The 19,818-nt window shown below is 44.8% G+C and overlaps 2 protein-coding genes across 7 annotated transcripts in view; one reads left to right on the top strand and one right to left on the bottom strand.

The window, feature by feature from the left end:
- LOC137430568 (speckle-type POZ protein-like) overlaps positions 1 to 19,818 on the bottom strand; it is a 307,794-nt gene that overhangs the window by 31,556 nt on the left and 256,420 nt on the right. The window lies entirely within an intron of this gene.
- On the top strand, positions 10,578 to 14,621 carry LOC137418871 (uncharacterized). Its single transcript, XM_068105014.2, has 2 exons — positions 10,578 to 13,019; positions 13,640 to 14,621. Exons 1-2 carry the CDS (start codon positions 10,578 to 10,580, stop codon positions 14,495 to 14,497), a joined length of 3,300 nt encoding a protein of 1,099 aa, XP_067961115.2. The 3' UTR covers positions 14,498 to 14,621.

Raw genomic sequence — 19,818 nt, 5'->3', positions numbered from 1 at the left:
AAGGTTTCACTGTATATATATATATATATATATATATCTGTGCAGTGTCTGTCTTCTGTTGTCTTGTCGTGTGTTGTCACTGAACTACTCCCTCAAACTTTTGTGAAATCGTACTATTCCAACGACCCACGGCGGGAGTATGCGCTCTACTGAGTGGCGTTCTAGTTATTTATTTATTTGAATCAATCAGTTATTGTATAACTCTCCCTCCCAATACCGTCTCTATGAGCTGCACGGCGGTATCGCCGGGTGCCGCAGGTGCCCCAGCAATGCCACGCTGGAGGATATTTATTTATTTAGCATGGGGGCGGTGTACTTTGAATGTATCTGTACTTGTTTTCGTTTTTACTTATTATCATCATCATTATTATTATTATTATAACATTGTCTCTGCATTTATCAACTTATTATGGGACTTGTTTTCAATGCTTAAAGAGTACTGAGAAACAAGACATCTCAATAACTAGGTTATCACAATCTTTGGCCATGTTGCTGACTCGAGTACGTGCAAGATGCGTTTTATCGAAAGGGGAGCATGTAATAACAGGGAAGAGTTATTGGGCTATGGAAAGCAAGATTATTAATGCAAGACTTGTAATTGTTGTCATCTGGCTTAAGTCATCTGGCTAATGTCATTTGGTCATTTGGCTTAATTAATGTCATCTGGTTTAAGATTTGTCTCCCGACCATCACTGTTTTTCTCTGTTTCACTTACTGCTCTGCCAACTCTACAGACTTCACAGCTCTATTTGACTATCTTAATTCCTGCCATGAGACCATGACATCTGAACACCCTCAAGCAGAATTCCTCTATTTAGGAGACTTCAATGTACTACTGTGTTCAAAAAGTATCTGACATTTATTTTTCGTGCGTAAAAAAAAAGAAGCTAGGGAGGTGTTGATTGGTGCACGTATGTAGGCGATCCTAATGCACATGCGTGAATTTTTTCACACCTGCAGAAGCTGTCATTCGACGGCAGACCGCCGATGAGTGAGGACATGTAAGCGAGCGCCGTCGCATTTTCGTTTTTGACAAAATGACGGAAAAACTTGAACAACGCTACTGCATCAAATTTTGTGTAAAGCTTGGCGATTCCCAAGTGGAAACGATCCGCAAGATTCAACACCGTTCATTCCATTATGAAGGAGGATTTGGGCTTCAGGAGAATCTCAGCGAAGTTCGTACCAAAGCTGCTAACGATTGAGCAGAAGCAACTCCGTTTGGAGATCGCACAGGACATGCTGGAGACTGTGAACAGCGATCCCAGCTTCCTCAACACAGTGATCACTGGCGATGAGTCCTGGGTTTATGGGTACGACCCAGAAACCAAGTTGCAGTCATCACAATGGAAGCATCCAACATCGCCGAGGCCAAAAAACACAAAATTTGATGCAGTAGCGTTGTTCAAGTTTTTCCGTCATTTTGTCAAAAACGAAAATCCGACGGCGCTCGCTTACATGTCCTCACTCATCGGCGGTCTGCCGTCGAATGACAGCTTCTGCAGGTGGGAAAAAATTCACACGTGCACATTAGGATCGCCTACATACGTGCACCAATCAACGCCTCCCGAGCTTCTTTTTTTTACGCACGAAAAATAAAGGTCGGATACTTTTTGAACACACTACGTACACCACAGGGAGTGGTTGAAATCATCCCACATGGATGTTGGGGGAGTTGAAGCTCTTACATTTTCCATTCTCAATGATTTAGAACAAATTATCACCTACCCTACCCATATTCCAGATCGTCATGACCACTCGTCCAATATTTTGGATTTGTTATTTACCTCTAATCCGGTGCGATACAACTACACAATTTCACCTCCAATTGGTTCTTCTGACCACAATCGTGTGAACATTACTTTACTTACCACCACTCCTTCGGCGACTACTCTGACTAAATGCCAGTATTGGCATCTCAATAGCACTGACTGGACTGGTTTACGAAATTTCTTTTCTGACTTTCCCTGGAAAGACTACTGCCTCTCCTCGGCCGATGCCTCTACCTCTACCTCTGCTGAACGTATAGCTGAGGTTGTTGTTGCAGGAATGGAGGCTTATATCCCCTTCTCTTTCAAGTTTACCTTCCTACCAACTCTTGGTTCAATAATTCCTGCTCTGCAGCCATTAGTGCACGAGATGCGGCATATCGGACATGGAAAAACTCTTCTTCCTCTGACTCACATTCAGCCTTCATATCTGCTAGAAATCATTGCAAACATTTTATTCGTAAGGCAAAGCATTCCTTTATCCAAAAGAAATGTGGCAACCACTCATCTTCTTCCACCAATAGATCTTTTTGGGCATTAGCTAAAAGTATCGCCAACAACTTCTGTCACTCTACCTTTCCTTCACTGTTCCGTTCTGATGATAATATAGCTGTCTCTCCGAATGACAAAGCAAGTCTTTTTGGTTCTATTTTCTCCTCTAATTCCACTCTGGATGACTTCAACATTCCATCTCCCTCCGATTCACCACTTACCAAACCTATGCCCCTCCCTATAATCTCTTTCCATGCAGTCAAAAAAGTACTCCTCTCTCTGGACACATGCAAGACATATGGACAAGATGGCATTCCTCATTGTGTCTTGAAGGAGTGTGCTTCAGAACTTGCACCCGTGCTTGCTCGTTTGTTTTGTTTTTGTTTAAAAACCCAAACTTTTCCTCTTTCCTGGAAACATGCCTTAGTGCAGCCTATTTTAAAGAAGGGTGATCGTTCAAATCCTTCCAACTAACGTCCTATTGCTCTGACTTCTACTATTTTCAAAGTCTTTGAATGTCTTCTCAATAACCATTTCCTCCAGCATCTTGAATCCCACAGTCTTCTATCTGACCATCAATATGGCTTTCGCAGGGCAAGATCTACTGGTGATATCCTTTCTTACATTACAAATGTCTGGGCCTCGTCTCTGAGAGACTTTGGGGAATCCTTTGTTGTAGGCCTTGATATCTCAAAAGCCTTTAACAGAGTTTGGCATCGGGGTCTGCTATCCGAGCTTCCCTCTTTCGACTTTCCTCCTTCACTCTGCTCTCTCAAATCAAGCTGTCTCTCTGACCGCTCTATCTCTGTAATTGTCCATGGCTCAACATCTCCCTCCTTCCCTATCAACAGCGGTGTTCCTCAGGGTTCTGTTCTGTCTCCAACACTTTTCCTTCTTTTTATCAATGACCTTCTTTCTTCTACAAATAACCAAATGCACTCATATGCTGATGACTCAACGTTGCATTCCTCCATGTTTTTCCCATCTGCCCCATCTTCCCTCAATCGATCTGCATCTCGTTTTATCACAACCACCTCTTTAAATTCGGATTTGGACAAGATTTCCCAGTGGGGCAAATGTAATCAGGTTAAATTTAAGGCTTCTAAAACTAAATTTCTTCCCATCTCTCTCTCTAAAACTCCCCTCAACACTCCAATCTCCTTTGAAAGTTCCACAATTACACCATACAACAACAACAACAGGCATTTTAAAGGCCATTTTCCCTGCAAGAGCGGGGGTTAGCCTTGCAGTCCCCATGACAATCTTCTCCATTTTGCCCTATTTTCTGCATCTCCCCTTGTTAACCCCCTTGCCCGCATTTCTTCTTCGACCATCTTTAGCCAAGTCTTTTTCGGTCTTCCCCGTCCTCTACTTCCTTCCACATTCATTTCCATCACTCTTCTCAACCAGTCACTTTCATTCTTCCTCAACACATGACCAAACCATCTCAAACTGTTTCTCTTCACAGCATCCATCACAGGCTCTATTCCCATCATCTTTCGCAATTCATCATTTCTCTTCCTCTCTCTCAACGATACTCCACACATCCACCGAACCATTCGTATTTCCACCCTTTCCAGCCTTGGTTGCTGCTCTACATTCATTACCCAAGTCTTGCTCCCATAAATCATAACACTTCTCACACATGCAGCATACACCTTTCCCTTCAGCTTCAACTTCAACGCCTCCTCGTCAGCACGCCACTCAGTTCCCGAAACTTCTTCCATGCACATCTCACTCTAGGAACCGTTGCCGAGTCTGATCCACCTTCTCCATTCAGCATGTCTCCTAGGTAACAAAATGTTTTCACACCTTCCAGCTTCACGCCATCTCCAAGATCCAACTCAACATTTCCTCCATCTGCAGCTCCCTCTGTGCACACTGCACGCCTTACACTTGAATGTAGCTGCCACACTGGTTAATGACCCTCTCAAACCACTACATTTTTGATGAACCCACTCAGCGCACATTGTACATTGAATTGAGTTCACTCCGACACCCTTCCTGCACAAAGCACATGGCCACTTCCCAGTTCTTTCCACCTCACCACATGCTTTACCACTTGCCATCACCTTTGTTTTTCCGATATTCACCTTCAGACCTTTCGTCTCCTTACATTCCTTCCACTTGTTCATCTTCTCCTTCAGTCCATCCATACTTTCTGCAATCAATACCAGATCATCTGCATACAACAACTCCCACGGTAAACCCTCCTTCACGTTCCGAGCCAGCACCTCAGCTCCATCACAGCTACAAATAGTAGTGGCTTAGTACCGACCCCTGATGCACTCCCACCTTCACCTCAAACTCACCACTGTTCCCGTCCTTCATCCTTACAGCTGTGCGCACTCTTTTGTACATTGCCATCACTACTCTGATCAACCATTCCTCCACTCCTAACTTCCTCAATGCCCATGTCACTACTTCACGTGGAACCCTATCGAATGCTTTCTCCAGATCAACAAACCCAAGAAACAACTTCTTCCTCTTCTCCATGTACTTCTCCTGCAACTGCCTCACAATAAAAAGCACATCTGTCGTTCCTCTTCCTGGCATAAATCCAAACTGCATTTCGTCAATCTTCACTTTCTTCCTTATCCTCCTCTCCAACACCTTTTCCAATACCTTCATTCCATGCTCCAATAACTTTATCGCTCGATACGAGCCACAGTCCAGAGGGTCACATTTCCCCTTGTATAGAGGGACGAGGGTACTCAGTTCACAATCCACTGGAATGCGGCCTTCTTTCACCACCAGATTGCCGATCTCTGTCATTCTCTTCACACCCCAATTTCCCGCTGCCTTCAACATACCTCCCACAACACCCGTCGGCCCTCCCGCTTTTCTATTCTTCATTGCTTTAATCGCTTCCTCAACTTCCTTCTCGGTTATCTTCTCTGCCGGTCCTAAAACTGGGTTACTCTCGATGTTGCCATCCCATTCATTCTCTGCATTCAACAGTATTTCCATATATCTCTTCCATCTTCCTTTAATTCCATCTGGGTCCACAACGATTTGTCCCACTTCATCCTTCAAGCAACTCACCCCCATCACATCACACCTCTCTTTCGCTATCTGCTTTGCAATCCTGAATACCGCTCTCTGACCCTCTTCCAAATCCAAGCGTTCTCCGAACATTTTCCTACATGCCTCCTGCGCCTTTGCTCCCTCTTTCTTTGCAGCCTTCTTGGCTGCCTTATAACTTTCATGCTCTTCCTTTTCTGCCCCCGTACCCTTCACCTTCTGCCACTCCTTGAACTTCTTCCTCTTCTCGTCAATCTTCTTTCCAACTTCATCATCCCACCACCATGTTTCCGAGTGCCTCGGTGGTCCTTTTGTCCATCCACATATCTCACCAACGGCTCCCAACAGACTATCTTTCATTGACATCCAACCACTTTCAAGCTCAACCACATCATCCTCTTCCATACTCAGCCTCTCTTTTAATGCCTCCCTCACTGTCACCTCTTTCAACCTCCACACCTTCATTCTCGGTTGGTACTTCACCCGCCGAGCTCTCGTCGCACCTTTCAACCTTATGTCGCAGACAACCAAGTGGTGCTGTGAAACAGCCTCCTCCCCCGGGATCACCTTTGTGTCCCGGAGGTGCCCCCTATCTCGCCTACGCACCATCAGGTAGTCAACGGTTGTTGTCGACCCACCTGACGTGTATGTAACAAGCTTATTATCCTCTTTCTGGAACTGAGTATTACAAATCAACAAATCAGCTCCATCAGCAAACTCCAAAATCCTTTCACCTTCTCCATTTCTCACACCATATCCGTAACCCCCATGAACTCCATCAAAACCGTCCATACTCCTTTCCACATGTCCATTTAGGTCTCCTCCTACCACAACAACTTCCTTATCTTTCACGCTTTCCATCAGCTTCTCTATTGCACACCAGAACTTGTCCTTCTCTTCATCGCTCCGACCAACCTGCGGAGCATATCCCGAGATGACGTTCACCAAGAGCTTTCCAATCATCATTTTCACCATCATCAACCTATCACTCACTCTCGTCACACTCACCACACTGTCGACAAACTCCTCAGAAAACAGGACACCAACACCATTCACGCCTTCTTGGCACCCTTGCCACACAAACTTGTATTTCTGTCCCTGCCTACCCTTCACCATTCTCAAACCACTTCCCTTCCATCTTGTCTCCTGCACACAACATATGTCCACTCTTCTTCTGACCAATACTTCCACCACTTCTCCTGATCTCCCTGTCATTGTCCCTACATTCCATGTCCCAAACCTCAGAAACCGATCTCCACGTCGGGCATCAGACTTTTCGTCGTCATAAATGGAGTGATTTCCACCCTTGCTTCGATCGGGTTCCACACCTTGAGTTTTGACGAAAGGGAGTGGTGTCCCCGACGGGGTACTTCGGGCTGTACCCTGCCCATATCTAGTTGTAATTGTCATGGTTCTCTTTTTTGAGCCAATGTTTTTATGGCCGGATGCCCTTCCTAACGCCAACCCTTTTAGTCGCCTCTTACGACACGCAGGGATACGGTGTACCTATTCTAAACCGGGGTACACACCGGGGCCACAATTAAACCATGTGATACAATAAACCTACTAGGTATTACCCTAACTTTAAATTTATCCTGGAATCCATACATTACACAAATAGCTAAATCTGCCTTGAAGAAACTGGGAGTCCTGTTCAGATGTCCAAGATTTTTCTCCTCTCAACAGTTGCTTCAACTATATAAAGGATTGATTTGTCCTTGTATAGAGTACTGCTCTCACATCTGGGGAGGTTCTAGCTCCACCTACTTACTGGACAGAATTGAATAAAAAGTAATTCGACTTATCAACTCTAATTATCAACTATCAACTTATCAAATTCTCCCAATCAGACCTCAAATCTGACTCTCCCAATCTTGACCCGCTCAAATTATGTCACAAAGTTGGCTCTCTTTCTCTTTTCTACAGATATTACTTTGGTTTCTGCTCCCAAGAACTTGCTGCTTGTGTACCTCCGCCATTAGCGAGACCACGGAATACTCGACAAGCCACGACATCTCATGATTATTGTGTGGCCATTGGCAACTCAAGGGTGGGCCGTTATGATATTTGTTTCTTCCCCTCCACTGCCAAACTCTGGAACTCTTTATTCCCATGTATTTCCAAACACTTATGATCTTCCCCTTTTCAAAAAGCAGATTTTCTTCTTTCTCAAAAACTCTAAGACTATTCTCTCCTTCTTTACTTTTCTATCAATGCAGCTCTTTTACTTAGGCCTGGCCTCGATGAGGACGACATAGTCTGCTCCTGGAGCCTTCTACATTAAAAAAAAAAAAAAAAAATTTGCATTAAGGGGGGAAATGAAAGACCTGTTATTGACAAGAATGGTCTAAAATATACCAAAGAACTCGTGTCAGGCAAAGTCAATGGAATTAAGAGCTTTACATCAAGAATGCCATTATTTTTGGAAAACTTCAAACAACAGAGGCAGGCATAAAATGAAAGATCTTCAGGTTGATTGTGGTAATCTTCTTGCATTAGACATAGGAAGCTGACTTATAATTAAATTCATTGCAAGGATATTGCTGCAACAGGAAAAACCCCAGACACTACACAACCATAGGTCTACAAATTATCCCAATAATTTGCAAATCACACATAATATGTGAAAATTACTGTCAGAGACAGATGGTTGAGGTGGACTTAAAAGACCCTTGCCAAACAAAGTACATAACATTATACTTAACAAAGTACTTAACAAAATAAGGTGGAGACCATTTCACAAGATGACATTGGGCCATCTCTTTAATTGAATTCCCTATTTTATGGTACAATGCATTAAAGCAGGTGGCCAAAACAACACAGAAAGCACAGCTCAAATCCTAGCCTGAAGAGTTCATACACCACTTATCAATATTCTAAAAAAAAAATGAACCTAAATTTTCCATATGATACCCAACACAAATAATTTATCCTTTTTGTACACCGCTCCTTTCCTATGCTATCTCCAGGCGCTGCATAACGTCATTGCCGGGCACCGAAGGGGGCTCAGCAATGACGCACACTGAAAGGGAGTACTCTGTTTTAACTCTGGTTTCTTGCTTTCTTGTTTTCTTTTCTTTCTTGTTTTCTTTCTTGTTTGTTCGGGCGATATCTCAGCCATCCTTTGAGCTCAGAAGCTGAAATTTCGGCACAATAGTGAGCAAGTACTTTGTCAAAAACGGTATTTTTTGTTTTTGAATTAATCAATTAAATTTAATTTAATTAGTTATTTAATTATTAACGATTAATTAAGTACTTATATATTTCCTTTCTCTTCTGACCATTAACTCAGGCACCTTTTGAGTTAGGAAGCTGATATTTGGACATGCCAATGACCAGGTGATTAGGCTGCAAAGGCTATTTTTGATTAATTAATTAATCAATTAATCGATTAATTATTTAATTATTCGATTAATGACTAAAAATTATTTTTTTTTGAGTTAGATTCTGAGGAAATGGTGGTGGTTTATGTGTTCTATGACCGAATTGATTAATAATTTAATTTTTTAATGATTATTATTTATTTATTTTCATTATTAATCATTTATTTATTTTCTTTCTCATTTGGCCAACATCTCAGGTAGTGCAGCGGCATAGCAAAAATTTAAGAAGAATTGTGCATTTTGTGATGGAAGCACCAAATTTGGCACAATGATAGAATGTTATATTTAGAACATTTTCAGATATGGAACCACTTTGAAATTCACCCAAGGTCGCCGCCATATTGGATTTCAAAATGGCGGCTTTAAAAATCTGTAACCCTTAGGGGGGGTGGCGGAAACAAATCTTACAGGCACAATTATTGCCCCATTCACTCTATATCTTTTCTAACATCAGTAGACACATTACAGCGGCGATTCTGAGCTCAAGGGAACATCTAGGGGTCTGGGGAGTGAAAAATTTGAAAATTTCGGCCAAAAATACCCCTAAAAGAGGTCATTTGGTGTCAAATTTCAGGGGGGGTCGTGTATTGTCCTGTAGATAAAACATGCTGGTCCGTTGATTAACCCCTAATTAAACGACTTTTTTGTTTGTTTGCTCCATCCAGGTTTCAATCATGTCGAAGCAGTTCAAGTTAGTTCATGTTACCAAGCATGTAACTTCAACGCCAAAGACGCCACTGGACTGGGAACTCTGTGTTCTGTGTCAAGTTGATATAGGAGAGTCCCTACAGTGTCCTGCTGTCACGAAAAGAACTGATGCAGGTGCTGGATACAAGACACTTGAAGACAATCTATCAGCATTCAATAAACTAGGCAAGCTGCCACTCTAGCTGCCCACCAAGCCAAGTGGCACAAGTCATGCAGGGTGAAATATAACACTACCAAGCTACAGCGGGTACAGAAGAGAAGTCATTCAGAGGGAAGCCCTATCCCCAGTACAATCACAGATAAGTACAAGCTTACTAGGTCTCAGGCAGCTTGTGTTGATAGCATATGCGACAATTTGTGCTTCTTCTGCCAGCAAGAGCTTGGTTTGGAGTTTCATCAAGCAGCGACATTGGAACTAGATAAACACGTTCGCAAGGCTGCAGAGTTTCTTCAGGATACCACTTTGTTAGCCCAACTGAGTGCTGGGGACATGGTCGCAAGAGAGGCCAAGTACCATAAGAAATGTTTGACATCCCTATACAACCGCGTGAGGGCAGCAAAAAAGCTTGCTGAGCAAAGCCAGAGCACGGTAGATGTCATTTCAGCAATAGTCCTTGCTGAACTGGTAACGTACATAGAGGAAACTGCTAAAGAAGAAGACACTGCTCCTGTATTCAAGATGGCAGACCTCACCAAGCTCTACACAATGAGAATGGAACAGTTCGGAGTTGTGCTGGAAACACGAGTCCATACAACCAGACTCAAGGAGCGTATCCTGGCACACTTCCCTGATCTGCAGGAGCACAGGCAGGGAAGAGATGTCCTGCTGGTGTTTCAGGAAGACATTGGCAGTGCATTAGCCAAGGCATGTCAACATGATATTGACAGTGATGTTGTGCACCTGGCACGAGCTGCAGGGATTATAAGGAAGGATATGTTCCAGTCATCTCAGCCTTTCAATGGGTCCTTCTCAAACAAATGTCAAGAAGAGTCTGTGCCACAACTGCTGCTGACAATGGTCTCCATGATTTTAGCGGGCGCAGGCATCAAAGATCAGGCATGTCAGTCATCGGCATCGGCGTCTGTGACAATAGCTCAACTTCTCAAATACAACAGTGTGAAGCATGAGAGGAGAGGTGCAGGCACAGACGTACGACACAGCATTAGTCAAGAGACTCCTTTGCCAATATATCTTGGCTTGATGCTTCATGCCCATACGAGAAAGAGGGAACTGGTTGACACATTATCTGGACTAGGGATCAGCATTGCCTATGATAGAGTGCTACGGATCTCTGCAGAGCTGGGGAACGGGGTCTGTCAGCGCTTTCGGGCGGAGAAGGTGGTCTGTCCCCCAAAGCTCTGCGGTGGAGTGTTCACCACATCAGCTGTGGATAATATAGACCACAATCCCAGTTCCACGACAGCACACGACTCCTTCCACGGAACTGGTATTTCATTGATACAACATCCAGACTATGACAATCAAGGCACAGACCGAGGTATTGTCATCATCGGGGGTGTCTCAAATGTCAAGACTGTGGAGGACCTTCCACGGTATTACACAGATGTACAACCAGTTAGTTCACTTGCCAAAAGCCACCCTGTACCAGCTGGAACCCAGGCGTCGCTGCAGAGGAATCCTGCACAAGCTGAACTGGATAAAGAGAAGAGGTGGCTCCAGACTGTGAAGGATGCATGTGACAGTGGTGACACACAGAATCCAGGAAACATTTCTTGGGCTGCACATCACGCAGAGAACCAATCGGCCAAGGATACTAGTATCACAGTCACACCCACTGCCTTGCTTCCCCTCTTCCATGACCAAGCCCACTCAGTGGCAATGATCCGCCATGCCATGGATGTCGTGAAAGCAGCGATCAATGAGCTAAACCCTGGACAGATACCCGTCGTCACACTGGACCAACCACTTTATGCGATCGCCAAGCAGGTGCAATGGAACTGGCCAGACACACATGGTGAAGATCTCTTTGTGGTCATGCTGGGTGGTCTACACACAGAGATGGCAGCTTTGAAGACAGCAGGAGACTGGCTGCAAGACAGCGGTTGGACACAGGCATTGGTTCAGGCAGAGATAGCAACAGCTGGCACAGCAGACTCCTTCTTGCGTGCAGCTCACGTCAGCCGTACAAGACGCGCCCACCAAGTAACTGTTGCTGCCCTACACATACTGCAGCATCGTGCATATGACATATACAACGAAAGAGCAACTGCAAGAGATGAGGAACCATTGGAGTTCGAGGCATGGTGTGACCAGAGAGCAGCGGCATGTCCACAGTTTCAGTACTGGGCCACTGTACTTAACCTGGAGCTCTGTATACTCCTCTACATACGTTCACTGAGAGAGTCCAACTTCATGCTGTACATGGACACCCTACCAGAGCTAGCTGCATGGTTCGCTGCATTGGGCCATATCCACTATGCTCGCTGGTTACCAGTCCACATCAGGGACATGGTTGGCATTGCAGAGAAACACCCAGATGTTGCTGCCAAGTTCCATGCGGGGCACTTCACATCCAAGAAGACTAGGCATGCTTTCTCCGCCATCTCCCTAGACCAGGCTCATGAACAAAACAATGCCACGGTCAAAGGCGATGGCGGGGCAGTGGGCCTAACTGAAAATCCAAGTGCCCTTCGACGGTGGATGGTGGCTGGCCCCGAAGTTGCTCGGGTCATCACAGAATTTGAGACCTCACAGCAACTGCGCCAAAGGGGAGAGCACACCCACCACCATGAGCAAACCGACAGTGTGCAGAAGAAGTTCGTCCAAGATGTCCGTGCACTGACAACAGTCATCGAAGAGATGGGCAGCCCCTTTGAAGAAGAAAGCACAGATTTGCTGGTCCTGGGCACACTGGAGATCTTGGGCCCAGCTGTTGTAGATACTGTGCGTACAGCTTTACAGATTGGGAGAGATCAGTTCCATTCATTTGAGAAGGAACGTCTGGCAGACAGATCCAAGCCACTCAATGATGTCATCAAACGCAACAAACTCCCGTTGTTTTCATCCATCAAGGTCAAAGCTGCCCAGAAGAGCAAACAACAAGTAGCCTCTGCAAAGAGTGATTCAGAGCTCTTCTCCAGACTATACATCGCATGCCAAACCAGAGATGGGGGTCTCGAGCAGTTCTTCAAACATGAGAACAGCGCACATCCGCCAGCACTCTCGCAAAATGGACAGCTCCGCTTTGGTTCCAAAGCTGACTTGTTGCAGCCCTTAGAACAGCTTGTCGAAACAAAGTCGGACCCACCACAAGTATCTTCTGTGATCCTCGATGGAGCTGTAATAGTTCAAATGCTGAGCCCAGGCCAGACCAAAACATTTCTTGACTATGCCACAAAAGTATTCGTTCCATACATTATGTCACAGCTTCAACATCGATCTCGTCTCGATCTAGTGTGGGACCGCTATGCAAAGTCAGGCAGCCTGAAGGCAACTGCAAGGACCAACAGAGGCAAGGGAATACGCAGACGTGTCACTGGCTCTGCCCTCCTACCAGGCAACTGGCACAGTTTCCTCCGTGTCGACGAGAACAAGGAGGAACTCTTCAGCTTTCTGTCTAAGCAGGTCACGGAGTCCATCGATGTGCCAGACAAACAGCTGATTGCTACTGACGGTGAACAGGTAATGTGCATGATGTATGTTAGTGTGTGTTAGTGAAAGTGTGTGTATGTGTCTGGGTGGTGAGAGTGGGTACGTGCCTGCTTGTGTGTTTGAGAGTGTGTGTACAATCTTCTGTGGTTTCAGTACATATTATACAATGTATTATTGATTTATGCTGTTGTAGAGTAAATTCTTACCCACATATGTGTATTCTTTTCATATAATTTAATTTTGATTATATAATCCCGATTTGTATTATCTATTCGGAAGAATATTTTGTATTGTATATATAATCTTTAGCTGTCCACGGTACACTCCCTCAAATTGTTAAGAAAGGCCTATTGGCCATAGTGTTCTTGAATTGCTTTTTTCTTTCCTGGCATCTTGGGGGAGTGTACACGAACAGGCTACTGTTATATGTGCAATGTCATATTGTATGATTTCATGTGTTTGATGCCAAGTAAATAACAATAATAATAATAATAATAATAATTGCCCTGTATTTATGTACTTGAAATAATGTACTGAAATAAATTAATAAATGTTATGCAGATTCATGTCAGGTTTTATTCGTGACCACCTACACCAAAGGAATTCACATTTAAGTTACATCACGGTATTGTTCATGCTTACACCAACAGGTCATTGCTGTACCACCATGTGCAGACACAGCCGCTTTGGCCCCGTGCAATCACGAGGAAGCAGACACGCGCATGATGCTCCACGCAGCAGCTGCTATGAAATCTGGACACCGCAGAGTACTCATCCGCACCGTGGACACAGATGTGGTGGTTCTCGCTGTGTGGATGGCCCAGGAGCTTAATGAGGTAGTGGACGAACTCTGGTTAGCGTTTGGAACCGGAAAGAACTTCTGCTACATAGCAGCACACGAGCTGTCTGCTACCCTGGGACCAGACAAAGCCAAGGCACTGCCAATCTTCCATGCAATCACAGGGTGTGATACCGTCTCGAGCTTTGCAGGTCGTGGCAAGAAAACAGCATGGGCAGTATGGGAAACTTTTCCAGAAGTGACCAATGCATTCCTGGACCTGGCATCTGCACCAAGTGAGATCTCTGAGGATACACTGGCAACCCTGGAGAGATACGTAGTGCTTCTGTACGACCGCACATGCACATGTTCTGAGGTGAATCTGGCAAGAAAGAAACTCTTTGCAAAGAAATCTCGATCCATTGAAGCAATACCTCCAACACAGGCCGCCCTAGTACAACACGTGAAGAGAGCAACTTACCAGGGTGGACATTGTTGGGGACAGTCTCTTGTCCCACACTGCTATCTCCCATCACCATGCGACTGGGGGTGGGTGGACAATGACGGACAGTTCGATCCTCTGTGGACAACACTACCAGAAGCTGCCAAATCCTGCGATGAACTCATCTGTTGTGGGTGCGAAAAAGGTTGCAGTGGGAGATGCAAGTGCAAGAAAGCGGCTCTGAAATGCACAGCACTGTGTGCCTGTGATGGTGACTGCTCACATTGAGTTGGAACTGTGACACTTGGCATGACTTGATGCAATACGCTCGCTAGTTCTCTTGCTGAACGTGTGTATACAATGTACGTAATATGGGATTATCAGTTGCTTATGTGCATTAAAACATATTTCAATACAACCATTCAATTCATTGACCTCAGAAATGTACATCTAGACACCAGAATCAAGTATCTAGCTGGCATAGAACCAGAGATATCGGTCAGCAGATTTTCGGAAGCCGCCATCTTGGAATCCAATATGGCGTCAGTAAATCAATTTCCGCCATCTTGAAATCCAATATGGCGTCAGTAAATCAACTTCTAAGTAGAACCATTCAATTCCTTGACCTCAAGTTTGTACATCCAGACACTAAAATCAAGGCTGTAGCTGGTATAGAACCAGAAATATTTGTAATTAAAGATTTTTAAGCCGCCATTTTGAAATCCAATATGGCGGCCACATTGGGGTGAATTCCAAAGTGGTTCCATATCTGAAAATGTTCTCCATATAATATTCTATCATTCTGCCAAATTTGGTGCTTCCATCACAAAATGCACAATTGGTTTGCTATGCCGCTGCACTAAGGCACCTTTTGAGCTCGGAAGCTAATATTTGGACATGACAGTGACCAAGTGATGTGGCTATAAAGGATATTTTTGATTTATTGATTAATCATTTAATCGATTAATTATTTATTCATTAATTGATTAATTATTATTTATTGATTAATCAATTAATTATTTAATTTTTTATTAATGACTTATTTTGTTAAATTTCTAAAAGTTACAACTTCGGATGAAGCACGAGTGGTTTAGTTATGCTATTAGCCAATTGATTAAGAAAATATTTTGTGACAATGTTTTATTGATTTTAATTATGCAATTAATCAATCAAATATTGTGCACCTCTCCCTTCAAATACACTCTCGATGAGCCACGCTGGAGGATATTTAATTATTTGGCATTGGGGGCGGTGTACTTGGAATGTATCTGTACTTGTTTTTCTTTTTTTTGGAATACAGAATGAAGGCTCGTGCAAGAGCCAACTTATTAAACATGTAAACATGCACGTACACATAAAACATACAATGAAGGGAGCGGGAGACAAGATGGGGAGAGAGAGGAAAGCACACAAGCACAACAACACTCGAGAACAGGGATGTCGGTATATCTGTGACAGGGAGAGGGCTGGTGGGGTGGGGGGAGGGGTGGAGGGGGAGGGGTGGAGGGGATGGGTGCACGGTATGAGGCAAATGAACACTACGAGGAATTTCAGGAATAATGTGGGAGATTGAAAGAGGTGGATATGGGGTGTTTTAACAAGGGCAGAAAAGATCAAGGTTTTGGGGAAGATAAGAGATGGTGGTGAACAGCTATTTTGAAGACCTGGAGGGAGTAGAGGGATTGAAGAGAGTGTGGGAGATTGTTCCAGAGGCAGGAAAAAAGAGGAATGAAAGAGTGAAGGCGAGTAGAGAGTCTTGATTTTGGCAGTTTCACCATAAGAGGGTTTCTAGCAGATCTTGTGCAGGAATATTGGGGGAGGGGGGGGGGGGTGGGGACAGAGCATAGACAGAGCGGGGAGAGCTAGGCTGGAGAGGAGTCTGTAGAAGACAGAAAGACCACCAACCTGCCTGCAGTGAGCGAGTGAAAGGCCCTCTGAATCAGATTCATCGTGGGATATACCAATGATTCTGAAAGCTTTGCATTCAACAGCGTGAAGCCGAGCTAGGTGTGAGGCAGGAGCACCAGCCCAAACGGGAGAGCAGTATTCCATCATGCAGCGGATGAATGCTTTGTTTGTGGTGAGGAGCTCAGGAGTGCCAAGAAAGGACTTCGCACGACAGAGGATGCCCAGTCGGCGACTAGATTTGGAGGTCAGCTTGGCAATGTGGTTTTCCCAGGAAAGACCATGGCAGGTAGTGAGACCCTAAAGCTTGAGTGACAGAACTTATTTGAGAGGATTGTTGAGAAAGTAGATGGGAGAGTTGTCCAGACGGTCTATTCAGAGAGTCAAAGTGAGAGTGTGAGATGTCAGGTTCGAAAGACATGTTCTACTTCCGCTTCCGCTTCTGGAAGCGGGAGTACTTGTTTGACCAGTTTGTGATTTTGTTCAGGTCTGCACAGAGTGAAGAGGCTGCAGCCTGCCTATCTGAAGGTTGAGATATGGAGCGGCAGAGAGTGGAGTCATCAGCAAAGAGATAGAGAGGATTTTCAAGAGAGTCAGAGATCATTAATGAAGACCAGAAAAAGCACAGGGCCCAGAACATTGCCTTGGGGAACTCCAGCCTGAACAGGAAGGGGAGATGAGAGAAATCCATTCAGGGCCATACGTTGACTGCGACCGGAGAAGAAGTCCACAAGCCATGCGTGGAGGTTACCAAGGATACAATAAGAGGAGAGTTTGGTGAGCAGGGCAGGGTGCCAGACCGTATCGAAGGCATGTGATATGTCGAGGGAGACAACTCTGATTTCCTGTTTGGCGTTGAGGACTTCCATCCATTGTTGAGACAGCGGAAGCAGCATGTAGAGTGTAGAGTGACCTGGTCTGAATCCAAATTGACGATCAGAGATCAAGCCATTGGAGAAGAAGATTTAATATCGGAAGCAATGATGGATTCCATGACTTTGCTGATAATTGGGAGCAGGCTGATTGGTCTGTAGTTGCAAGGATCTGTTTTTGCACTTTTTTGTGTAAAGCGTTAATGTTGGCCGATTTCCAAGCTGATGGCAGATGACCTTGAGCAAAAGAGAGGGTGAAGAGAACAGAGAGAGGGTGTGATAGAGCGGCAGAGCAGGATTTTAGGACCAGTGGACTGATGCCGTCTAATCCATTGACAGAATCAGAGTCGAGGCTTTGCCAAAACCTTTCCACCTTGTCAGGAGAGAAGGACACAGAGTCCACGAGCAGCTGGGTTCGACTGGGTAAGGTGGGTACAGAGAGAGATGGGTTTGGGACACAAGATTGTGAGGCAAACACAGAGTTGAGGCATTCGGCTTGTCATGTGCAGTGTCAGCTGTGTAGCTGTTTGACGTAAGGGAGGGGAACAAACACCAGAAACAGATTTGACCAGACGCCACCAGGATTTGGACGAGGGAGACAGGTTTGACAGTTCACTCTTCAGAGCAAAGAGATATTGTTTCCTGACTCTCCTGAGGGTAGACACACACTTGTTCCGAGCTTTGTGAAAGGAACTGAGATTGCCTTCAGTTGGATTTGCCATCCATGAGGCGAAGGGAAGTTATTTCAGGGCAACTGCCTCACCACAAGATTCAATGTACCATGGATGGGAGGAAGGGTATGACAACTGAAGACGAGATGGGATAAATCTGTGCATGAGAGAGAGAAATTTACTTCGGAAAAATTCCCAGGATGAGTCGATGTCAGAGGCAGTAGAGATGGGAGACCAGTCCAGATGATTGATGGCTGCTTGAAGACCGCGCCAGTTGGCCTGAGTGAAATGCCAGACTCGTCGACGCTGAGGAGGCTCTCTGAGAATGGCCAGAGAGATGTCCACTTTAATAAGCAAAGGATCAGATGAACCAATTGGAGCAGAAAAAGAACAACTGACATTTGCAGGGAAGTTAGTCATGACCAAGTCTATAAGAGAAGATGCTCAATTGACTGAGATCCAGGTCGGGAAATTGACAGACTGTCAGTGCCCAAGTCCTTTTCCGAGGTGCCATGAATGGTGCGAGATGTACCCAACACCCAGCCAGCCAGCAGCCACCCACACACACACACACCCATGAAGACAGTTGAAGTCGCCACATATGAGGAAGAGTTGGGATGAGTGGATAGAAGTTGGTCCATGTTGTCAGACAGCAAGATGCAAATGGAGTCATCACTGTTTTGGAGGATGGTGCAACACACATATGAACAAAAGGTGGGAGCGGAGGGGAAGCCGTAGCCAGGGGTACTCCTGGGGGTTGGGTGGAGAGAGGGCAGTGCAGGGAGAGTGAGGAAGAGAGTTTTTGATAAAGATAGCAACCCCACCACCAGGACGAGGCTCAGTTCTATCATACCAGAGGAGGGAGTATCCAGGGAGAGATACTACGGAATCAGAGACATCTTGAAGGAGGAAAGCTTGTTAGGCCGATTACGTCTGGTTTGTCAGAAGTAACCTGTATGGAGAGATAAATCAGGTTTAGCGAAGGCCCCGGATGTTTGCTTTCCATACCGTTAAGAGGGAGGGGAAGCATTGGATACCGAACAGGGGAGGGGAGGAGTAGGGTAACATAAGGAAGGAGAGGGGGAGGTAGGGAGAGCTGTCGATAGTGTGTCAGAGATTGCAGAAGAGCTAGAAGAAAGGGAAGGATGAGGAGGACAAAAGGTTTGATGGTGATTGGAAGAGGCACAGTGAGGTGTTGTTTGAGGGGAGGCAGAGCAAAGTAAAAGGTTAGACGAGGTGGAGGTATGAGTTGGAATGGAGAGGAAGCAGGGAGGAAGCAGCTTTGAGGAGGGGTGAGAGGGAAGTTTAGGAGGGGAGGGGTGAGGGTGGAGTTTAGGAGGGGAGGGGTGAGGGGGAATTTAGAAAGTATTGGACGATTAATGAAAAACAAGCATTTATTACAAACTGGGTTTTGTTGCGATTTTCAGGTCAGAGATCCGTTTACAAACGTTAGAGGAGGGGTGGAATGAAGGTGAGTTTAGAGAATGTAGAAAGGAAAAACTGTAAGATTGAATTTTTTTTTAAATGGAATGATTTAATGAGCAAATTGAAGACAGCCTTTTGAAGAGGAAGAAGAGCAGGTTATGATGTACAACTGGGTACAGGACTGCAGGGGAAAGTTTAAACATTTTAAAACAAAACTGTGAAAACTATCTGGGAAATTCCCTGAAGAACAGGAGATTAACAAGCCAGGTGAGCAGAGAATGAAGAAACAGGGAGGTGTATGAGCAATTTGTTAGTACGGGAGGAGGGACCTCCCGTAACTAATATTCGTTAATATTATTATAGTTTTGGTTTGTTTTTTAAGGATTTTTTTGAAAGTGGATCTGAGAAAGAAGGAGAAAGGTTGGAGGCATATGGTGAAAACTAGAATTGGAAAGGTGAGAATCGGCTGGAGAAGAAGGAGAAAAATGGAGAGAAAAATGCGAGGTGAGCCAGCACGTGGTTGCAGGTGGGGAAGGATGGTCGTGGGTGAGGGAGGGGAGCCGCAAGGAGAGAAGGTAATCATTATTGTGAGGATACGTTTTTGTTTTTTAACTTTTTTTTATTTACGACTGTATCCAAAGGGTAAGATGTTCGGGCGAAGTAGGGGATGAAAATAAAAACAAAGAAGAACGCAATACAGCAAAAGAACGAACATAAATAAACAAAAGACCAACGA

This window comes from Myxine glutinosa, chromosome 7 (assembly GCF_964187855.1).
Source record: "Myxine glutinosa chromosome 7, kmMyxGlut1.1, whole genome shotgun sequence".
NCBI classification, from domain to species: domain Eukaryota; kingdom Metazoa; phylum Chordata; class Myxini; order Myxiniformes; family Myxinidae; genus Myxine; species Myxine glutinosa.
Note: the sequence above shows the minus strand (reverse complement) of the source record. Positions and strands in the feature narration are given on the sequence as shown.